At 31.0% G+C, this 25,405-nt stretch overlaps 2 protein-coding genes across 2 annotated transcripts in view; both read right to left on the bottom strand.

Moving 5' to 3' along the window:
• Positions 1–328: 328 nt before the first annotated feature.
• LOC113514357 (protein Star) lies at positions 329–8,047 on the bottom strand. The gene is made up of 6 exons (XM_026898425.3): positions 7,769–8,047; positions 5,347–5,623; positions 4,491–4,681; positions 3,874–4,059; positions 2,757–2,939; positions 329–2,257 (listed from the first exon to the last, which is right to left on the bottom strand). Exons 1-6 carry the CDS (start codon positions 7,778–7,780, stop codon positions 2,132–2,134), a joined length of 975 nt encoding a protein of 324 aa, XP_026754226.1. The 5' UTR covers positions 7,781–8,047; the 3' UTR covers positions 329–2,131.
• Positions 8,048–9,795: 1,748 nt separating this feature from the next.
• LOC113514475 (protein Skeletor, isoforms B/C) overlaps positions 9,796–25,405 on the bottom strand; it is a 52,715-nt gene continuing 37,105 nt past the window's right edge. The window contains exons 7-16 of the mRNA XM_052893070.1: positions 24,546–24,638; positions 23,038–23,168; positions 22,189–22,301; positions 21,527–21,735; positions 20,923–21,064; positions 20,048–20,080; positions 19,642–19,765; positions 19,060–19,190; positions 18,660–18,823; positions 9,796–17,125 (exon numbers count right to left, since the gene is read on the bottom strand). Coding sequence (XP_052749030.1) covers positions 16,976–17,125; positions 18,660–18,823; positions 19,060–19,190; positions 19,642–19,765; positions 20,048–20,080; positions 20,923–21,064; positions 21,527–21,735; positions 22,189–22,301; positions 23,038–23,168; positions 24,546–24,638 — 1,290 coding nt within the window. The 3' untranslated portion in view covers positions 9,796–16,975. The remainder of the gene's footprint in view (positions 17,126–18,659; positions 18,824–19,059; positions 19,191–19,641; positions 19,766–20,047; positions 20,081–20,922; positions 21,065–21,526; positions 21,736–22,188; positions 22,302–23,037; positions 23,169–24,545; positions 24,639–25,405) is intronic.

Genomic DNA, 25,405 nt, shown 5'->3' with positions numbered 1-25,405 from the left:
CTTGTAATTCTAGACATCAGCAGACTGTTTTATAGTCGAGTTATTATAATTGTTTGTTTACATTTTCATTGAACTCTATTGCAGCAAAGCATAAATACATGATAATCTACATCAAGTTAATATTGACTATCTTTTGAACTCGACTCTACCAAATAAGTCGAAAACGATACCCATATCGATAAAGGGGGGAAAAGATTCATAATTGACGTACTCCCTCGCTGCCAGTAGAAGTGACGTCGCATACAATCTGACAACTCATAGATGACATGGACAAATATCAGTAACATAGTACATACAACATACATAACGCAATGTTATTACTGAAGTGACGTCGCATACAATCTGACAACTCATAGATGACATGGACAAATATCCAGCTACGCATAAATAGTAACCGTTAGAATTTACCTCACAGACTAAAATATTGACATATTAAAATGAAAAATACTTGGTTCTCTTTAACAAATTTAGTGCATAATTCAGATATTAATTCAAGTTCCACTAGGTGCAGTAAGTTTGCAGAAAGTAAAATATTTTCTATTTATATCCTCTCCGAGACAAATGAAAAATCAATCTTGTTACCGATATATGAAATAAGACTAAAGTACTGTTTTTTTTTTTTCAATAACGTGCAATGTATATTAGTATCTTTATAAATAAATTCTAAAATCTCGAGTAGATAGTCGCTAAGATAGCAATCTGCGAGGGTTTTTAAGTGCGAGGGTTATTAAGTGCAACTGGCACCCAGTTTTCTATTTACAATATCACAACTAAAACTTAAAAAGCGACTTTTGTCAGATATTGGGATTCAATGTCGATTATATAAAGGAAATTGCTATCAAAATAATATCGTCACTATCGATCATAATAAGACTTTCCTTCTATATAGTTTACAACAAAAATTAATTTTAAATGATTAGATACATCTAAAATGGATTTTTTTTAGATTTTTTAGACAACTGGCCACACTGTCTAATGAATCTATCAATAGATACGTCGTTGTCGCTTTCATGAAATAGAATGGAAGAGCAACATCCGGTGTCTTGTTTTTTGTTTTTATATTTGTAGATCAAAGAAAACCGTACCTATAGATTCGTTTGTCATTTGTATAGAGCGGTTGATTTGTAATTTATTGGCAATTTTATTCATACAATCAACACTGGTCCGAAATAACAGCCACCAGAAGTCACTCCAACTTAAAATCTAATTAAAATTATCGATAATGTATTAAAAAAATATAATTGAAATTATTGGTATAATTGTATTATTTAATTATTAAAATTAATATCAATTTAATATCGTATTGGCTGTGTTTAAAGCGAATGAATGTTGCCATAAAAATAATTACATTTCATAAAATTTCATTATCATTTCTAACCTTAATTACTATACTATTGAGATTATTTACGTATACAATAAAAGACAACACGAAAAATTACTGAGATAAAAAAATATTTCCATCTAAATGAATTATTTGACTATAACTAAAAAAAAAACTATCATAATTATTTCACATTTTAGTAAGGTATTTAAAATGACTACAGTTTGTAGTATATGTGTCGTAAATATATTTAAGAGTGGAAAAAGTGTTTGACTTTACAACATTATTCAAAAGTTCTAATACCGTGTGAAAAACTACGTCTCCTTACTAGGGACCGTAGCATAACGATCTCTGATAAAATTTTGTGAAATTTCATTATTATCTTTTAGCATAATAATATTAAAATTAATTCAATATTTATGCAAGAATGAAATGCAAAATGTATACAATTTTATGACAGGATATTGAGATCTTATTAACAATTAATTAAAAAAAAAATTGAGGTAAAATTTTCGATACATGATGCTGAATGGTTATCTTATGTATTTATAACAAATCTGTCAATACAAATCTAAAATAACTATTGAATAGATTTTGAAATAATGTTTACAATAAAATTATAACAATGAAATGCTACAAAATGTTATAAGAAACCGTAACGCTGCGAATTCTTAGCTTAGCGGCTTCTTAAAATAATAATAGGCCCTTATAATTACCTATTTAAGACACTTCAAATTCACGTACTCATTAAAGCTACGTTGAGTTGTGAGAGATCTGATGTGAACGTGCGATATATTTGGAATAGTATACTTAAACCTCTTTCAGAGTGTACATGATGCTGTCTTCGAAGCTTGCCGCGACTGTGTAGTTCTTTATCGTCAGGTATTGGGTAGTTAGGTTGCGGGCGGCCACGTCCGTAGAACGGAACTCGATCACCTGCAAAGTATTAGCGCTTTATGACAAATGTTCTTACATCTTGGTGTAAATGTATACTATATTTGATATCGGTAGAAACTTTTCAACCGATTTCAAAAATAAGGTTTTCAATTTAGTTGTATTTTTTGTTTGTTATCTGATAACTTCGTCAGTTGTAAACCGATTCGGAAAATTATTTTTTTTTTCTCTGAAAGGATATGCTTATAGATTGATCCTATGGAAATTTTATCAAAATCGGTTCAGTAACAGTGGTTTTTTTAATGGTTTTGCCGCAATTGGATTAACTTTTTTTTGTGGACCATAATTATTATTGAATAGAGAGTGTGTCCCAAACAAAAATTGCTCTTGCCTTATCACTTGGTGCCCTTAAGATGTGTTTATTTTTTTCTGCCGTCAAGAGTGCCATTAACAATTTGCCCAGGGACATCAAGTAGGCCGAGGTCCATGCAGCTTATTTGTCGTAAAAAAATAAGAAAAAGAGTAAAGCAGTATGCAGTACCTGCAGACGAAGGTCCGGCGTGCCGAAGGGCACATGGCGGAGAGCTAGTGGCACGGTAGCCCCGTCCAACACGACGTACGTGGCGTGGGTGGCATCCGCGGCTAGCAGCATCGTGTATAGCGGCAGGCACAGCACACGCGAGCTGAATGCCGCCTCTGGACTCTCCGATTCGTGGTATGTTACCTGATGGGGTTAAACAGATTATTGATGGTATTTTGTTATTTGATGGTTGCTTGTTTGTAGGTATGGCAAGTCTTACCTGTTTTCTGTGATGGTATTTAGTCTAAAGAGTGAGTTAGATGTACAATCAATGACAAAAGCCTTTAAGGTAAATTAGTCAATGCCATCTTTGACAAAAAAGCTTGTGGCGTATTACTGGCCATCACAATACGCCTTTTATATTACTGGCCATCATATTCCGTCTTTCATATTTTTATATTTCTATTGTTCTTATGTTTTTAGAATTCTGTCATTATTAGTCTTTGTTTTCCTATCGATGAAGACGTGATAAAAGAGAACTATAATATTAAGCATTTTTATTATTAACCCGTTTCTCTTAAAGCTGAAACATTACAGTTCTGGAAAGTGGCAATATATGAAGAATATTGTAGACAATATAATAGTAGTATAAGGTACCGTTTAAGGTGATAATTTTAAGACAGTGACTGTAACAGTGTCAGCTTATTAGCCACTCACATGATATTTTGAAACATTCTTCATGCACATAAAAGTGAATATTTATGTTTAAAGTAAGTTATGGTAATTATGGTACAGAATATATTAGAACAAAAATAAGATAACTTACAAAAACTAAGTGCTTTTAAATAGCCATAAACATAAGTTTTTTTTTTATTATTATTATTCTATGATTATAATAATGTCTAAATTAAATTTGTATCCTTATTTAAGGAATAAATTAGATTGCATGCCTACAATTTTAAGGCAATTAAACAGATGCCAAAAAGTTTTGTTACATGGCCCTTATAATGTCAAATGTCTGTTTAAAGCAAATAAATATTCATATATTTCATTTCATTTCATAAGATGAATATATAAATGTTTTCCTAAATCTCTGATAGAGTTGTCATAAAAGAAATAAAAGGAGACGATGTCATACCTCTCTGGGATGCGGCGTGGGGCTGAGGCAAGCGTGCAGCGTGGCGAGAGCGCGACCCCGCAGCGCGAGGTAGGCTCGAGCCGCGGCGCGGGCTGCCAGTCCTGACCAACCGCGGGCCGCACCAAGGTATAATGTGCCAGGGTCACGCGGGCCGGATTCTAATACTTCCACGAACGTGCCGTTGTACTGTAAGGCAAGAGGATTTAACAACATAGTATCAGTGCAGACGAGATGACCGCGAATATCAGTTTCTGCTGCTAAGCATTGAGCACTTATAATTCAATTTACAAATCGCATATGCAAATAACAAATAAACCCACATATTGACCATGACATGATGAGGTCTAACATATTACAATAAGAAACAATGCCAATGCCTACATGAGAATCTCAGTATTATTTTAGTGATAACATTTTTAGTCAATACAGATCTCTATCTACTTCAGTTGTTCGCAGTTCTTCACAAACTCTTTATATTAAAAAACTGAGAGAAAATACTAGTTACTTAAAACCTGCCTTTAATTGTATTCTATTTATTATCGCTTACTAGTCACAGATAAAAGTGTAGACGGAGTTACACATTGCAAGAGTTATTGCAGCTACAGTTTGCAACTTACAATCTCTCCATACAACTGATCCAGTACTTTAACGGATCTTGTAGGGGTGTGTTGCTGTGGCTGGTGATGTGAGACCCGTGGCGCGAGGTGTAGCTGTCGCACGTACGCGACCAGGGCTGGTGACTCTTGAGGGATGCGAGCCAACTCGTAGTCACGTGACATGTTCACACGGAATTGTTGGGCGCCCATTGCTAACAACAACGTTATTATTAGCTGGTGATTTGTGTCAGAAATTAATAAAAATATTAGTTAAACACGGTAAAAAATTGATTGATCAACAAGCAATAAAATGTTCGGACTAGAATAGGAATGGCGATCCGAAAGGCGACACGAAGAAATATTTCGGGTACGAAATAAAAACAAAAAGAGTTTTTTAAAAGTTAATTGCATCTAGTTCAATTTTCGTTCATTATTTTTTTTTATAACAACACATGCAGGAATAAATGTTCACCATTCTTGATCCAGATGCACAAAAGTTCTCTATACAATTAGAAAAGAATTTCATGATATTATCACGGTAATGGAAGGTGTTTAGATCGTATTACCAATACAATAGCTTGTTTGTATCTGAGAATCATAAAAAATTTATAGTGGTAGGATATTTTTTTTATGGGTGAGAATGGTAACACCTCCTGCTCTATACACTAATGGGGCACCAGAAAGACATTATACGTAATGATGTAAGTAGGCCAGTTAGTACACCGTGACAAATTCCACAAGAATTTACCATGATGGCTTCCCGTAGAAACCGCATGGAGGTCGACTTTAAGTATATAGTAGTAGAATATTGACCCCGTCTAACATACCATAAACAGGAATAATTATACATTATAAAATGTACTTCAAAATATCTTACCGACATTATCCATATATATCAGCAACATAGTCATCACAGTAACAAAAGTCAGCACAAACAAAACTGCAGGCAGTAGTCTCCTATATAGATCATTTGGTGATGTTTTGGTGAATGTTGGCACCGTCATCCTTGGTGAAATTGCTGTAGGAGGCGAAGATGGCAGAACAACTGTTGTAGTTTTGTCTGGTGTAGTTTTCATGGGTACTTCTTTTGGTTTATCTATTTGGTTTGTTTGTTCTGTAGGCTGCTCTTCAGGCAGGGGATTTTCTTGAATTTTCTATAACATTATGAAAGAAGAATTGATAGAGATATTAATCTTTGTTATAAGAAATTAAATAAAGAAACAATACTGGTTTTGGATTAAAATAAAATGAAAGTACAATTTGTAAAACATCTTGGTTTACAAGGTGATCAATATTAAATGGGTTTCAAAATGTATCAGAGGATGAGTCTTTAATTAGATTCTATTTCAGAACCATTTTTAATTTATATAAATGTATTTAATGATCTTTAAAGAATAAATAAGAAAGGTATAAGTGTTGTGAAATCAATTCTAAATACTTTTTGTATTAAGTATATGGATGCTTGCATCTCATTCTTGCTTTTATTTTACATAGTTATATATTTAGAATAAAGACAAAATCTATTACAAAAAGGCATGTTATTATAATAAATAACATTATATTGAAAGTCATATGTGATTGTTTAATATTATTTATTTAGTAATGGTATTGCCAAATAATATAGGGAATATAAAAACTAACCGTTTTCAACTATTTATTTTGATTTTAACCTTATTTTACCATTCATGATCATGGTTACAGTTACAGACAATTATTTTGCTTGTTAGAATTCTCTATAAGTAGTTAATGGTCTAGAAAAATTATAATGTCTCAAAAAGTATAATGTTTAATATAGGTACACCTTATATTAATCATAGGTATTTCACAAATATACATGTTATGGTATACATTGCACACTTGTATAAACACATAACTTTGTAATTAGTTAAATGTCGGAGACATAAAGCATACTGAAATAGTGAATCATCAATGTACTAAAAGTAGAACTGAACAAACACTAAATACCTTTCAGTCATAATGTTATTTGATTTTAAATATATATATATATATATATATATATATATATATATATATATATATATATATATATATATATATATATATATATATATATATATATATATATATATATATATATTTAAATAATAATAAATAATATGCAACTTAGAATGGCAAACAAGTTGACGGCCCAGTTGATGGAAAATGGTAACCATTATACTGTTTCTTCCATGATACCTCCCATGTGTTGCCATTCCTGAGGACTCAGGTGTTATTCCTCTGTACCCTGATATATAAGAACATTAATACTGATGCCGTAATATAGAATCATAATAGAGATCATATAGGTATACTTAATACAGAAATTATTAAATTTTAAGAAAAATTGGTAATTGAACAACTGTTTTTATGTACCAATAGGGAAGCAAGTATTTATTACTATCAATCCTCATCAGCAACTTCATTTGCACTGTTTATTCACCTTTCTTTAATTTCTTAGCAAATTTTTTCAGCTCTACCTTTCCTATGTTTATGAAAGCTCACATATGGTAAGCCCCATGCTTCTATATAAACCTCCCTGAAAACTATGATAATATCAGGGTGAATTTATCAGGATAGGCCAACTGAACTGATCCTCATCTATCATTCCTCACTGGTACCATGCCAATATATACAAATAGCATAGTACCCATTCAATTTCAATAGATTTAAAAAAGAAAGAAGTTCTAAACTACCCCTAACGGTATCCATTGACTAAGTTCTATATTTTTATATATTTGTTACCTCATAACTCCATCAATTCTAAACCAATTTGAAAAATTCTTTCATAGAGATATATTTATAGATTGGTTCTATAGAAATTTTATCAAAATCAGTCAGAAGTTCAGTTTTAAAATTGAAAATAAATGGTTTGGACACACCTGAAGTTAGATTTTTTTGAGAACATAATCATGGTCAGTGATACTTAATTATAATGTCATAAAAAGAGCCCCATCCCCCATTAAGATCATAGAAAATAAATTTCATATTACCTCTAACTAAAAACGAATTATATTATGAAAACATAAAATTTTCCAGTAATTCACCAGTAATGGTTTTACGCAAAATTTTTATATTTTTTACATGCACTCACAATTTACCTTTTTATGTCAAAGATAATGAAATAAGAAAAAAAAACATACTTAGACAAACTAAAATAAGAATGACTTGATGAAAGCCTACAATATTTCGGGAAGACAGACAGGTGCGTATTTTTTACTAGGTACCTATGTAAACTTTTTTTCAATATTCTGACACGTGTTTGGACTGTAATATGTCTTAGAATACTAAAAAAGCATTACCTTCTCAGCCATATTAATAATATTCACTTTAAAAACACGAAACACAGACACTATTTCGATTAAAAAATATGTAAAATCAACGTGATTACTTCACGTTATATTCAGAATTCACAAGTAAGACATTATTGTATAATAAAAATATAGGCACTGTATACTTATTTTGAATTAATTTTTAGTAATAGATTAATTAATTATTAAGTTACTTAAAAATATAAACATGAAAATTAATAAAATAATGGTGAGTCAGTTTAGTAAACTTCAAAGAATGAATGAATGAGTACCCGACTTAATAGAAGCGAATGAGTGATGGTGTCTGAATGAAAAAGAACTGTGGTACCTGCGGTGTGCGTCCAATATTCGTTTCATTTAGCTCATTTTGTTACGACCACTGCAACAATACAATTTCTACCATTTCTATTATTTTCTACATTCTTAACTATAATGCTAATTTAAATTATAATTTAAGATGTTTATTATATATTTTGTCATAACAGCATTGAAAAACATGGAGTTCTGAACAGAGCACGTCGGTACTTTACACCGAAACGGACTCTTCTGCTATATAAAGCACAAGTAAGGTCATGTGCGAAGTACTGTTCGCATCTCTAAGATGTCTTTGCTCAAAACCTCTTATACGCTATTGATATTCTGCAAAGAAGAGTTGCTCGTATAGTAGGAGATATCTAAGCAAAACTTTAGAATCTCTACAATTATGTAGTAATTGTAGAGTTTCTAAAGTACCTATTATTATAATAAGTATCTTGTATTCTGAGTATCTTCTACTACTTGTTTCATGGAGAGTTCTCAAGAGAACTTCAATCCCTCATTCTACATTCCGTTTTCCGATATCATATTACGAGAATGGACCGGTAACTACATCCATATACAGTACGCAAGTAGCACAAATAAGTTTGTCAACTCTTACGTGAACAGTACTGTAACAATGTGAAATGGCCTCTACCGTGAAGTATTTTCTTCATCCTTATCCCTCATACCTTATACCTCAAATCCTTCAAACGTAGAATGAAAAAGTGAGACGGCGTAGTGCGGCCAACCGTTGAGAATGGAACGCTATCTTTTTGATTGTCCGTGTTTATAAATCATGTTGTATCTGTGTTCGCACAGAGTGGTGGGAACACATGTCGTGCTATTATAAAAAAAAATGCATACACTGATATGTTACAAAGGGAAAAGTCTCATCTTACTTTATCTAACAAAAAAGAATTGAAAAATTGGATAATAAACATAATGACTACTGTAGAAATAGACTGTAGTGTCTGATAGGTAGCAACTAACTATTAGGGTCAAATACCTCATTACTAATAATTTCTTTCTCTTCAATCAAAAGTATTTATATCAGTTACAGTCAACGCTATATTTAATGCACCAAATATTGCAAGGCATTTTCGAATCGAATGTGGCAAGAAGTAAGCTATTGTCATAACTTAGATTAATTTAATTTGTTAATGGTGTTCTTCCTCGCTGGAGAGTTAGATGAAAACTTAAATATTGTTATTCCTAATTTTAAATAAACATTATACAAACAGCGGTATAAAGGCAAACGGTGGTATAAAATTTTAACAAACATTGACTTCATTTCTAACTCGAATCACTTTATATTAGTTGAACAACAATTTATTGATAATTTTATCAATCCAAGAGATAACACGAAATCCTGTTTGATTTCATGACACATTCGCAGCAATTCTTGTAAATCTCAAATTAATTCAAATTTCGAATTTGAATATTAGCTAAAAATAATTCTTGTTTATTTATTTATTCTTTATAGCACAATAAAACTTTGTACAACTGGCGAGCAACTTGTTTATTGGTATATCAAAAAATAGGTTACCAGCTAGGGTCCTGTATGTACTTTTTCTATGCCAAAATATAAAAACACACCATTGTAATTCATAACGCACATAATACTGTGATTAAAACTCGCCAAACACAAAGGAGATTTCTATCCGCAGTTAGTTACTCACGCAGATCTCAGTGAAAGGTTAAGGTGAAAGGATATCATAAAAAGACAATAAAATAATAATTATAAGGAAAGGTCTTTATTGTCAAAGAGATTATAAATTACATAAAAATAACAGCAATATATTGTTGAAACTGATGATATTGTTGCTGTTACTACAAAATTAAGTTTAATAGGTATATACAATGTAGATACATATAAAAAGCATTAAATTTCTATCCAATATAGTTAATAGGACTAAAGATGAAAAATTTGTGCAACATGATAATTATATTGTGTAAGTTTAATTACATTTTTATTTAGAGTAATTATAAATAAAAATTCGGTGATGGTTAGTTAAATACTCGTATTGATTTTTATTCATCAGGGATACACAAGAATGAATATAATAATTGGTCTATTGTGTTTATTTAACGAATATAAAACAATTTCTATTTGTGCTAAACCCATTACAAAAAGTAATTCATAACATTCAAATAGTAATTCTATTATTCTAGCTGTTCTCACAAACGAAAGTATTAGTATATAAAAAACAATAAAAAATGTATATACATGTACAAACTTTAACATGTATAAGTAATTATGGTAAATTAAAACTAGGCCGTCTCTTCCATTTGGTTTCGTATTCAAAAGCAGTATTGTAGGAAACAAAAGTATAAAATTTTTAATTTCATAATATTTAAAAAGTATTTTACATAATTTTAAATACATTCAATGCACACAACTACATCTGAATAATTATTGTCATACTATACATGTTGACAATTAAAGTACAAGCGATAAATGAAATAACTTTTAATGTAGAAGTTAATATTTAACAAAAGAAAAATAATACACAAGTATTAGGAAATACAATGGACGGCCACAAATATATAATAATAATAATACTTAGTTGTATAAATCATTTCACACGATACACAGTCAACAGTTTAAACAGTTTATTGTAAAACTATACGCGCGATTTTAAAATGTATGCTTATTTTGCTTACATGTTTGTAACTAGGTATTTTTATTTTTTAAAGTTATTTGACATGTTCTGATACTTGATTAGATATGATTTCAGTTGTTTGATATTGCTTTAAATACGAATAACACTAGATATTATAATTTGGTAATAATATAATATATATGTTTAATGCCATTTTAATTATTTAACAGAAAATTCACGACAATATTGGTATTGAGTGTTTTTTTTTTATAAAATTTTATAGCGATTTGCTATAAAAGTATAACTGGTATTTATTGTTTCTTTTTTTATTTGAAGATGAATGAAAATAAAACATGTTTAACTAAATTTAATTTTTAAAATAAAGACTCGTATTGTTCGTTTGAAAGAGAATTGTATTAAATATAGATTTACAAAAAAAAATTCGTCACACGTTTGTTGTCACACAATATATCGAAAAGTTCCCAGAAATTATATAAAAATATGATATTGATGTTCTAATGTTAAAAAGATGCGAATTTTTTTTATTTCATGTATGTGAAAAAAATAAAGAATGCCCTTGAAATCGGTTCAACTATTTTAGATTTTATATTCATAAGAATCCTCGGTGCACCTATTTGGATTTTTTTATTACTCATAATAGTCCATATATACGAGGATATCATCAGGTTAGCTGATATTTTATAAAAATAAAAAAATCACTGTATTCAAAAACTTTGGTAACTACTTTATTTATTTCAATTAGTGACAACCTTTAATAACTTTTTTTTTTTTTTGTAAATCTATGTATTAAAACATAGGACGAAGCAATTGCTTTTCCTTAATAATTGCACAGTGTCAGTATAAATTTGTATACTACATGTATACAATTAACTATAATTTTACAATAATTAACTACTAATAAAATTCTTATAAATAACATAAATTTGTGCATCAACAGCTACAACTACAAAGTGTAAAATGATTTAAAGTTACTTACTATCTTTTTCTATTTATATAATTATTAGGTAAATCTTTCAGAAATCATTTTTTTCTAATTTGTTATAGGCATATATTTTAATAAAGTTATTAGTACATAATTTATCTTTAAAAGATTTAAATTTATTGTCAAATAATGTTTAACATCAACATATTTTAATATATTTTGTCTTTCTTGTATTGTCATTTTAATTTAAGAGTGTGCTTTGTCACGTAGAAACGTTAAAACAAATTAACTTGAAAGGCATTTTTTTTAGATCCATAAAAGATGTTACACAATGTTATACAACGTTGTGTAATGGGACTTAAATATATAATTATTTTTTTATTCTTTTATTATGTGAGTGCAAGCATTTATAATATTATAATATAAAGCAGGTTTTAGTAATGCCCATTATTACCAATCTTCATTATTTAACACCTAAATATAAATAATGTTTCAATACAAAAATTTTAATAATACAAATTGTTATGTCCATAGTTACTTTTTTAGTGACTGAACTTTTTATAATAATCAATGCATAATAGGTACTGCTTTCACGTTTTTAATAAATCACAATCCGCCGTCATGTGTGACAATTTCATAAAGTAATTACAAATTACTTTGTAATCATTCATCATCGACCATTATCGACAGTAATCGATTTTTATTAGTTTACCACGTTATATTTAAAGCAATATGCATTACATTATGTACACGTGAATATAAGTATCATTATTTGGATATTTTTTTTTAAATTATACCAGAATCACCGGTTATTGAGTTTTTCGTTGAAATAATAAATCGAAGAATGATGACAAATCGAAAAAGACGCTCCCTACTCATGTTGGGATTATTTTCCATAGGAGTTTCATGAACAATCCGCATTCTTTCAACGTTATGAACGTTCACAGTCTTTAATGTTATCATAAAAAGGGTAGTGGAAGTGTATAGTTATATTTCTAATCTATTAAACATGTTATGAAACTACTATGAAAATAATAATTATTGTTATTATATGGTAACTCGGAAAACAGTAGCAGATATGACGTCATCCAATTATATTGAATTTAAATTCAATTGGTTTTGGTTGTAGAGAAAAAAATATGGAGCTGTTATATGGCTATTGTTATATAAAAAACAATCTGGCAAAAGCCAGTTGGTACCTATACCCTGCCATTAAAATGATTAATAGAGACAAAATATTCTAAGTTATTTGAATAGACGAGATTATTGTCATTCGTTATTCATTCACAATAAAATTACACTAATTACTCCTCACTTAATTATAATAATTATAAACAGTCCAAAAATTTAAACATTATTATTGTCTTAAATTTCAAATTCCATTTAGAAGCTTGCAATTTTCAAATATGTAAGTATCTACTTATATAAATCTATAAATAAAGTATTTTATTGTCTATGACTATTTTTTTTCTAAAATAGTCCTATTTGTAAAATCCCAAAATTAAGCCACATTAATACACTCGTGGAGAAAAGATTATAATTAATTAGCTTTAATTAGATACTGAAGTAATATACAAATTATTTCAGTATTATAGTCGATCACAAATGCATAACAATATCTTCCTACAAAGTAGTATTCTAAAAAATAGATATTAGTAATTTCGAGCTGATTATTGTCAATTATTTCATAGATTACATTATTAGGTGTAAATAACAATAAAAGTAGATTTTTTAATTTTATAAGTTAAGTAAACATCGAAACAATTCTTTAAAAATGTAAAAATGGGCCTAGGTAGATCCATAGTGACTTAAACTCAATTTATATCACGTACGTAAATAAATAAGTATAATTACCTATTTATGAAATTTGAATTACCTTTTTATATCAATTAAATTTATTATACATTATTATTCCCGAATATTTTAAAACTGTTTTAACTAGAAAATTATCAATCGTTATTTAAATATACGATAAATACTCTGCGTCTCCTATTACCTAAGTAAATGAGAAAACTCAATTAGCCTTTAAGTGAATAACTTCTTGTATATAAAATTATCTACATACATATATAAAGAAAAATCAATTGCTAATAATATAACTTAAGTACGAATGCACTTATTTGGCTAATTATTATTTGTTATTGTTCGGATAAGGTTTGTATGAAAGAAAAGGTTTGGAAAATTGTACGGAAAAGTGAAAAATTCGGGTTTAAAAAGCTCTATATATTCGTACTATAAAGAAAAGGTTAAAATCTCACCTTGTTCATTAGTATATCCGTACTAAGTCGTGGCGAACAGCTAGTCATATATTATAATTGAGCACAGTAGCTTTACAAATAGTTACAAAATTAAAGAAAAAAAAACCAAGAAAATTAAAATATTCCATTGGCAACAAGAAGTCTTCGATCTTAATAAAATTATATTTCACACCAGAGATTCGATCGATTCCGAAAGAATTGTTAAGACTTAAAAGGTAAAAAAGCAGAAGGTAAAGTGTAACATAGATACAAAAAAAAAATACAATGGAAATGAAAGTTTTCTTTTTTTAATATCCTTATAGGTATATAAAATTGTCAACTTTTTGTGGGGTAGCCAGAGAGAACCAAACGCCGAGACTTATTTATCTATAATGTTCGCTCGAAAACTATTTTTGTATAGTGTTGTAAATAGAGTATTAGTAGATATAAGTGGAGCTACATGTTTGATATTTTACTTTAGTGACGCAGAGTACTTAATTTGTTATCATTTTTCATTGCATATCATCGTACAAATCATGATAATAATTTGAACTAAATGAAATGCTGTTTTTTAAATGAAACTATAAAAATTCTATTTCTTTTTAATAAAATTTAATAGCTTAGTTATTACTGATGGATGGTCTATATTTCCATTTTTCTATATTTATTTATTTTGTCTTTATTTTGTTTCTTATTAATTTAATAGTGATGTTCCTACGATTGTCATATTAAAATAAAATAAAATGTTAATGATATGCTTATTGTCTGATAACATTATTATTTTTAATTGTATTTTATTAGTCTTTCAAAGTGGTAACAGATATGATTACGTCTAGTTTAATTTTTTAGATATTCCTAACAATTTTATTTTCGTCAAAGCATACCACCAGTTTTACTAAAAAAGAGGATATATACCTATCTCTATGTTTCGCAACTTGATATAATAAGTAGGTATATTGTATGCCCATTGTCTCTAGATACGCTCATCTGATAATATGAAATTGATACAGTGATTGACATTTTACCCCATTTTACCTGTACATTACAGCTTCGAGTAAAAAACTCCTGTTACAATCCATTACACTTGGCCTGATAAGGAAACAGAATAGGTGAAAAGGGCATAAAAACCGAAATCCAGAGTAGAAACTGAACAAGTTTCCCAAGGAAGGTTACGAGTCTAAGTATGAAATAAAATCATAGTGGTAATTATCCGTAACATTTTGATAAAATAATTTTTAAAGTATGTTCTATATGTTTCGATTTAGCCAAACAAGTGGCAAAATAATATATCGATAGTTATGTTTTCATTACCATGAGTGTGAGAGAGAATAAGACAGTATATGACCTTGTCTCGGTCGTTTGTGAAAACGTGTCAATCGACAAATACGTATGCGTTTGTCTGGAAGTCGTTCCTTGAGAGTCTTTCAGTTCATTGAGTACTAATCCCTGAATTTCGGATTGTTAAATCCTTTTCATTACCTATATCTACCTACATTATTATACTTAGATAATAATATTTTAATTATAAATAAACTTATTGTCATTTAAATATGGCCAAATGTAGAAAATTGTAATGTGCGATTGCCCTTATATTATCTACATACCAACAATTTATCACAAACATTTTTTGTAAATCGACGTGTTTTTTTATTGTCATATTTTTACAATTTAAGAAACTTTTATTACTTATTTGTTATTAATAAATTATTCTTAAATATTTACTTACATAAAAAAGTATTCGCACTTGGAAGTTAATAGCAAACATGAGTAAAAACTTATTATTAATTATCTCAAAATTACTATTATCGTAATCTGATAGGCAAGTCAACAAGGCTAAAGATTCAGACAAAGATAGCACAGAACAAAACCTAGTAGTATGACAGCAAACTATCGGATGAAATATAAATCATTCTAAGAAAGATTAGTAAGAAAATGTCGCCCTGGTATCAAGACTTAAGGACGACGGCTTATATAACCTCCAAAGTACGAAATTAGTGACAATCAATTTCAGCCGACTTTGAAAAGAAAGAGGTTCTCAATTCGGTTGCATTTGTTTTATATTTATTATCTAATTACTCCGTCAGTCGTAAATCGATTCAGATAGTTTTTTTTTTTTTTTTTTAATTTAAGCTGAGATCTTAGGATTGCCAAAATACAGTTGAACATGTTTCATAAAGGAACAAGAACTAAAAAACAATAAAAAAAATTATTGTGTCCCATACTAACTTAATAGCTGGTTTCGTCTTATTGATAAGGGAGATTTTTTTTTTTATTGGTTTTTGATCCATGTTCCTTTGGGAAAATATTCAGTTTTATTTATAAGATATTTTAAAACATTCATAAAAATATTTATAATGATTTTGATTTCATCCTGTATAGTTGTTTGCGACATACAATTTGAGCATTGAATTTCATACACAGACAGTGGTGAACATTTATAGAAAATATCTGTACATTATTAGTCGAAGCTTAAGTTTATTTACCGGCAAGAGCCCATGTAGCTAGGTATCGGCAGAGGAGTAGTGATGGGTAAAGACTACGGTATTTAGCGAGCTTAAGTATATAATGAAAAGACATTAGTTAACACTCATTATTCATTCATTTTATATTGATTATTTACTTATTGCTTGTACGTATTTACTTATTTGCTGTGTAGTCCTGATATAGAAGGACCATTCCTTTTTTTCCTGTGGGTGTTGTTTATTCGATTAAGGGAACTCAATGGTCGAGGGATGGGCAGCAGCATTTATATAATAATAATAAATTACTTAGGATTCTTTCATTGTTAATTGATTAATGACTTATTTCTGCTTTACTCAACTTCGATTAAATACTGTAGTTTGTAGATTTACCCATCACTAAATGCAGTTACCATAAGTTAGTTTTGAATCGAAGATTAAGTAAATGATTTTGTGTAAAATTGCTTCAAACATCATATCGTTTTTACTTTTTTCAGATTTACTACTATACCTCTCCTTCTATTAAACTCCTAGCTATACTACTAGCTTGCCGGAAATAGCAACTTAGGTATGACATATTCAATACACATTGGACTTAAGTATTGAGCAGAAATTGGTTTCTTTAACACGTCGACTTACTATTTCATTAGCTCGATGCCTTACCTAACGGCTAGAAATGCCATCATACCTAAAGGTGTAAACAGTTGTAGACTGGAGGCTGAGTTGAGGGAACGACTGCCGGGTGTCGGCACTGGGGTACCAGGGTCTACTACGTGGATCTTCCATCCTAAATTGTTGTGGGTATAACACTGCGAAAGAAAGAGAGAGAGATAGAAATGTATTTAGGTACATAGTGCAATGTAGTATTAAAAGGAAGGATTTTTTTAGTAAAGACAAGTAACAAACGATATTTATAGACACGTTCATGCATCATCATCATTGCATGCATGTTACAGTACGAGAAGGAATTTCCGGCGTTTCGTTTTTCTTTGCCATTTATTTAAAAGGACTTATACACCAGAGGGAGATTTTGTACAAAAGTCGATTGCTTGGGTACCTCTGTCCCATTCGTGTTTCAACCGTGAAGCAGCTGTGTTTGCATGGCTGTGTTTCGATTTGAAGAATGGGATATGGCGTGAATTTACTGGGTACAGAAGAATAACACCTGAGTCCTCTGTAATGGCAATGCATGGGGAGTATCATGGGCGAAACAGTATACTCTGTTATGTCCATGGTACTGCTCATGTCTATAGGCGACGGTTACCACTTTCCATCAGGTGGACCGTCAGCTTGATTGCCATTCTAAGTTGTATAAAAAAAAAAAAACTTTGCATGCAAAATATTTTCTTTATATTCTGGGTTAGATATTTTGTTAACTGAGTTTATTGTCAATGATTAAGTATTTAACAATCTATTGTATTACCCTGCATTCTAAAGGTATCACGATTTTAACGATTTCTGTACAAAAGCAGAAATACTTGTGTATGTATAATACAAGTAAGATCTCAACCCTCAGGAATATGATCATAATAGTGTTCAAATCCATAGAGAGTTATCACCTCTCATCAGGTGGACAATCAACTTGTTTGTTATTCCTTAGAGTTATAATAACAGTAATATTCGTAAGTGTCATACAATCTTTCTAATCATTTGGTTCTCAAGGTGGTATACTCTATGTTATGATGAATCAACTAACTAACATCTAGGGACAAAAAACCCTGACTCGTGCCAATTTACAAAAATTAATTTCCTAAATTAATCCGAACGGGAATCGAACTTGGGAACTCATTTTTGCAAAGCTACACGTCCTTCACTGTCCCACGGAGATCTTTTTTAATAGGTGAAGAAGAATGAAAGATAACCTCGTCTGTGCTATCGGTATATTCTGGCAGGGCACCACTGAGTGATGATAGATGAGGATGAAGTCTTTTTTTTTATAGTTGGAGGTGCATTTGCTCAGGCATCGCTATTAGATACGGGTGGCAGGATACCTGCTGTACTGGACACACTGAGTATATAAATTTGGGGATATAGTGCAAATTAGGGGACATAAAGTAAGATTGACGGCCTAAGACTGCTACGGCGATAATAGAATGGTTAGCCCTCGATTAGGCAACCCCAATCATCTTCCGGTCGCCCATTCAGATTAGTATGAAGTCAGGCTAGTTGGCCCGTTATGACGAATTCATCAAGAATTAATCATGATAGCTTTCAGGGGAGACCGCATGGAGATTAGTCAAGAGTATATTGCTAGCAATAGGGTAATGGGATAATACTATCAATTTCCCGTGCTACAGAAGTCGAATAGCATAAAAATAAATTGATTAACTTATAGAAAGGTACCTGATAATACACGAGGTCTGGTGTCTCATGCGCGACAGTCCAGTTCAATACGGCCGGTTCACCGCTGTTACATTCCAATTGTAAAGTTTTCATGTAGTCTTCAAAAGTCTCGGAAACAGCTGCCTGGTCGGTGGTCTTGTGGGTCCACTCGCAGTAACGGCCCACTGTAAGAAGAAGTTGATATAAATAAAATTCCTCGAAGCAAGTGGCAAATAAAGATGTTGATAGATATGTTTCCACTGCCGTGTGAATGGGATGGAAACAAGTTCAACAAGTAATACTGCTGACAGATTCGTTTGCATAAAGAAGTAAAACTGGTTATTTGTTCTTGTTAAAAACTTATTTATTTTATATTCTCAAGTAAGAAGACTGTAATAATTAGAATTCTTAATAATCTTACCAGCAGTGGGATACGGGTAGCCTTCGTTATCGTAGGCGACACCAGCGAACACTCGCTGCTTCCTTTGGTCCTCTTCTTTCTTCTGTCCAAATCCACCTTCGGAGGAGTCACTGATGTAAAATGGGTGGTACCTGATGTGAAAAGTTGAAAATATTATGTTTGTAGTTCCGTTAGCATTTCTATTTACCCTTATAAATGTATGTGCGTTGTTGCTTAAGATGCCTGATAAGACTCTTTGACTAGAAAATCTAAAGAGATATAAATATCTTAGTCCTCAAGGCTCAATTTAATTTACGATACCTATTCCTTGTTTATTATTTTCATGAAACGTTAGGAGCCAAGTTATATAGAGAAACATTAGCAATTAGGGGTGGAAGAGATATTAGTTATTAATGTTAAACCTGGCATTACAATAATGTCAGGTTAATCTCCACTCGGTTCCTCTGGAAACCATCGTGGTAAACAGGAAATTCTCCGCGATGAGCTAATGGACTGGAGTTCATCGTTGTCTATCTTGTGGTAAATTAAACCATAATTTCATGACATCTATATATGAAAAACCATACTATATGACGAACTTACTTTGCTGGGTTCGTCCTATCGTCTCCACCTTCTACGTAGAAGGTGTAAGTCTTGCCTCGTTCGACATACACCTCAGGTATCAGTTGATCGTTGATGTACCACGCTATACCCCATGATGGATGGCCTGAAGGATTAAAAATATATAAGTATATCCATGAAATCATTTTAAAACCTATGTACTGTTTACAGTTCTGTTTACATATAAACTTTTAAAATTTCAGTACGAAATTAATAAATAGCAAAAAGTCACTTGTTACCTATAACTTTAAAATAACGAACAATCTCTATAATCTATGTTATTGAAAATCACTCTACGACAAATTAAGATATGATTCTATAAGCAGCTAATTACGACATACCTACTGACTATAAATTTTGTAAAAAAATATAAATTGTAGATGATTACCATATGGCATGAATCCCTTTGTAATGTCATTGTCTGCATGAAAGTAATAAAAAATAGTATTATAAAAAATTATACAATTGGTAATGGGAGTTAAAAATAATATTTAATGACTTGACTGCATCTTACGCTCATGACGAATCCGGAAGTAAAATATTTCAGTTTATATTTATTCCCTTTCGAATTATCAAGTTTAAAATGTAATTAATCAATTTTGTTGTTAAAATAACAATGTATTTTTATATGTAATTTATATATTATTAATTGGTTATAAGAAATATAAGTTTAATACCCATTTGCTGTCATCAAAAACATAAATGTGAAATAAGAGCCAAGTGCTATATTATGAATATTGTCGTTTCGATTTTGCCGAAAAAAGAATTGAGATTCATATGGGTTTCCAAGTTCTGTGTACAAAATCTTAAAATTTACAAGTTACAATAACATGCAATATTATAAAATAAGTTTATATAAAAAAAATTGTTTCTTGATACTACTGCTTGGTATTACCATGTGCGCTGATTAATAAATCCTTAAATTTTAACAGACTGTTATTTATTCATTTCAATTATTTTAGCTCAAGATTTGGCTTGGATAATTTTTATGTATAGGCTTTATTATGTTTGTCTAATGAATTTATCTTCATTAAGTCGTACACAAGTTAGTGTACGACCTGTTTGTATTATACTCATACCTACTATTGGGTTGATATAATATCTACGTTGTTTTTCTAACATTTGGTTTGTTAATAAAAACCAACTAATATTTTTTAGATTATCAACTAATAGGTTTACATAAGTGTTCATAAGATGGTTTATCAATAATAGGGGCCTGAATTGTAAACACAAATAGGTAAGTGGATAAATAAATTAACATACCAGTGAGCGGCGTGTACCCGCGGAGGCCGCCAGCCGGTCCGATACGGGCGGTGAGGTTTACAGCGCCGGAGATAATCCTCGTTGGCCAGGGTTCTGGACCACCAGCATCCAGCTCTGCTAGACCGATACATGTGTTGTCGTTCTGCAAATAAAAGTATACTATAATAGCATGTAAAAGGAATAAAATAAGGTTTTAAACAACATAAAATCCGTATTAGCGAAGAGCGTTCGAGTCTATAAGGATTGAAAACACATTAACAAGTAGAGAAATGAAATATGATAAATGGATGGAGATGAAATGGATAGGTGCAAATAAACTTTTGTACTTATAAACTTGTATTATTTACATATCCATGATTTTTCCATTAATACAATACAAGTAATTCGAGCATAATTAATTATGATATTTCCTTTACTTTCCAATTATTACAAAGTCTGATTTTTGATCATATTTGTTTTTAGAATTTGGATTTATTGTGATTTATCATTATCATAAATTTGGTCAGAAAGTCGAACCCTATCTGATACTGATCTTATTTTTGTTCTGGGATAGCAGGTCAACTAAGGTTAACTAGCGATGTTATTGGTGTATACTGTTACTTACTTGAGTACCGAAATCCAGCTGTACATCGGTCCTAGTGGTATCCATAAAGGAATGAGCGTTCGCTTCGTATCTGGAATTTAGTGGACCGAATGCTGCTATAACAGATTGGGACCTTGAAGTGAAGATCTCCTTGTCTCTTGAAGATTCCTTGGCGGCGAGTGGTCGACGATACGTTATTGTTGTTACACCACCATTCTGGTTACCGCTTACTGTAAACATTGAAAGATCGAGTTAGGTCAGAGCTCCTCAAACCTTTTAGTCACGGATACCTTTTGAAACATTAAAAATTTTACAACAAAGTAATGAAATTATTTCCATTTCACCGCTATGATAATGCTGAATAACGCTTTTTTGTATCATTTGGTTAACAAAAGGTTCTTTGGAATTATCTTTGTCCTATAAATGGATCCTTCATTTTTTTCCGATTTGACAACCCTCAGAAGTCCTTAGAACACATTTTGAGTATAGCAAGGTTGTAACTTAGGCATATTCAAAATGTACTCCGTAGAGTAATTTTTTTCTTTACATGGCTTTTCTAAAAAGGTGTCTCGCTAAACATAGCAATATTTGCATTACTACCAGCCAACAACGAACAGTACAATATTTTTGGCAGTACAATTGTAAAAATAATAATATAATATTAATATATGAATAGTACTTGCCTAGTGTAACATCGTCGGAGCCACCAACCCGGCTGTCGGGGCACACGCCACGCGTGCCGTCACACTGCGCCAGGTGCGAAATTGAGTAGTCTGTCGCTTCTGGCTGGTTAAACCTGTACAACACACGACAATTATATGTATTTAATCTGTTCTGTATAATATAAAAAAAAATCTAATCTCAATACGACGAAATTTCAAGTAAATAGTGCTTAAATATTATATCCCGAAAATAAATTTGAGTGTATAGTAAAAGTCATATTCTTAAAATGGTAATTTTTCGTAGAAGAGTCGTCGTATATTCCGTTTTCTTATGAAATTTCAGTTACTTTTAAAGTTTTCTGTATAATGACGACCTCGGTGGTATAGTGATAGGGGCGTTGTTTTTCATGGATGAGGTCCTTAATCTGAATCTCGTTTGGGCCAATATAGGACACAAACTTTTCTAAATCGTTTTGAGTCTGGATGTGTTTTAAGTTGTTATCTCAGATGTTTCTTATCTAGTTTAACATAATACAAGGTGTTTTTGCTTGGTGTGATTGTGTAGCATCTATCAGCATCATTATATTATCCGTTACCTGCCCACTGCTGAACATAGGCCTCTCTCTATCGAGGAATTTTGCCAGTAGTTGCCATGCTTAGCAAGTGAGTTTGCAATAGCAGTTAAGCGTTTGCTGATATTTTAAGAGAGACGCTGCTGCCTATGTCTCGACCACTACGTTCCCTTAGTCCTCGCTTACGACACCCACGGGAAAGAAATGAATGGCCCATTCTATGTCAGGAGCACATGGTCCTGATGACAGGTACCATACCTATATCTAACACAAAATAATTATAAGAAAAATATCTAACCTGGTATCCCAATATGCAACAACGACGTCAGCTCCCAACATAACTGGCCGACCCTCGGCGCCCGATATGCCGAACGCCATGTATTGGTCTTTGCGCAGACGGGCTGCTAAAGTTATTTGAACTTGATCCCCCTGGAACGAAGAATATTTGAAAATTTTATATCTTCCCTAGTTATTTTTGGTAACATCTTGAATTAGTTTTTCTGTAGTGCCAGTTTATTAGGGATTGGTCGTTTGGGACAAATTTTTTAGTGTTAACTATATTTGAATTAAAACATAAGTCAATATATATACTTATTCAGTATTTGTAGTCACATTCTTCACATATGGAATTTCTTTGTTACGAATCAGTTTGAAACTGAATTAATTTAATTTGAATAGAACGTATGGGTTTTTTAAAATCTATTCGTATACCAAATTACGAGTAGTATGTAAAATCTGTAATTAAATAATTTACATTGTTATAGTATTATTACCTTCACGAATCTCGGGTAACCCGCTTGAATGTGGAAAAATTAATAAGCTAATTATTTTTATTTTAGAAATGTATACTAAATATAATTAAAATTTTATTGTTAAAAGTTTCTTAAGCACACATTACATTTTAATGTAATAACTACCGGTTTAACTTATATGTAATTAGTTTGAGAAAACTCGATTAGTTTCGGGATAAATTGGTGACCTTCATTACAGACACTTTTGTTTAAAGACCACGAATTGATCCGAAAACTAGTGGAGCTTTTTAGATCTAATTACATGTAAGTTAAATTATTACATTGAAATATAATTTTAAAATGTAAAGGAAAGCGTGATTGGTGTCCAATTATAAGGCACTTAACACACATAGCGATGAAATAGCAGTATTATTTTACTCCGTGACGAATTCGCGTCTATGCTCGCGATGTCCAAAGGCCGTAGCTCTCTGCGCCATTGCATATAGACTCATATACAAAGTAGGTTTAGGTAATATATAGCAATATGTAAAGGTTGACTAGTAGAGAATGCCTATAGCATTAAGTCCGTCTGTTGTACTACATTTTATTGGTTAATAAAGTTTAAATAAATAATCTGTATACTGTAGTTACAGTATATTATCTAATATATAATATTAAAATGAAGTACCTGATTTAAATTAATATATACATCTGGTATGGCCGATATTAAAATGGACGATGACCTTTTTTCCATCAACATCAGAAGAACCTGATACATTGATTTGTCACGGTTTATACAGAGTACAAAATTAAAACCTGTTAAAATGAAAGTCATTATCACTGTGCATCGCGATATGCACGACTGCGGACTGCATAGATGCCGCATAGTGTGTTAAGCGCCTAAAATAAGGTGGAAAATTAAAACGGGGATTTTTCAATTAGTGATTATTAAAATTATACAATACACTGGAAATTAAATAGCGTTGAGTTGATAATAAATAACAGGTTAAAAGCAAGTTCATGCTGATGATTATAATAAAGTAAGTCATGATAATTATTAAATCTATATATTTACCTGTATTTCCCACCGGACCTGTAATCTTTTGTCTAATATTTCTTTACAGTTATTAGCAGCACTATAAGGCGTCTGAGATGTGGTTGAGCTTGTCTGTAAAATTTACATATTATTAATAACATTAAGTTTAATGCCTTTAATTCATTGTAAACAGATGATTATACATTTTTAGAAGTGAAGATAATGGTGTTAATTAAAGCTTATCAAAACCAAATTAATTATACTCGTATAACTACAAATAATAATACATTATTTCAGTTTCTTATAGCGTAGGGCCTAGTAAAAAATGTAACTAGGATTATCTCTTCCCTCGGTTTGAACAAGCAAGCATGTCTCTGCGATAAAATTTTAGTCAGTCAGTAAATTATAAAAATGTAATTCAGTTAATATAGCTCAATCGTCGTTAATTATCAGTGTCGCTTTGTACTATAAGAAATTAATCAGAAAACGAATTCAGCGATCTTCAGTTTCATTTATCAAGCCATAAAAATCACGTGTGCCCACGATCAAACATAGTGTGCATGCACAAAAAGAGCTTAAAAAGGTTAAGCTAATTTTAATTTTAATACTGTTCTAATTTTAGTTTATGGCTAGACAACAGACTCTATTTATATAAAGCCTGTTGTTCGTAACATGGTAAAAATCGCAACTAGCAATATCATGTTCGTAACATGGTAGATAGCATATTCAAAGACGGAGCGCCATCAATTTAAAGCGTCACGGACTGGAGCCGGCTTGAGAAAGTAAAGCTTAATGAAGTTCAAAGAAGGGATTGAAAAATTTGCCATCTAATAATACTCCTTCCGTGCGATAATTGGAAATACAATTAGTCTGGACAACTGAGAGATTTGGAAATTTCA

This window comes from Galleria mellonella, unplaced genomic scaffold (genome assembly GCF_026898425.1).
Source record: "Galleria mellonella isolate WM207_F2 unplaced genomic scaffold, CSIRO_AGI_GalMel_v1 utg172, whole genome shotgun sequence".
In the NCBI taxonomy this organism is placed as follows: domain Eukaryota; kingdom Metazoa; phylum Arthropoda; class Insecta; order Lepidoptera; family Pyralidae; genus Galleria; species Galleria mellonella.
This window is presented reverse-complemented; position numbering and strand designations above follow the sequence as displayed.

Coding starts and splice junctions, on each gene's coding strand:
- LOC113514357 (XM_026898425.3), bottom strand. Junction 4,682..5,346: donor GATATATATGGATAATGTCG/GTAAGATATTTT, acceptor CGTTGTTGTTAG/CAATGGGCGCCCAACAATTC. Junction 2,258..2,756: donor CGCCGGACCTTCGTCTGCAG/GTACTGCATACT, acceptor AATACTTTGCAG/GTGATCGAGTTCCGTTCTAC.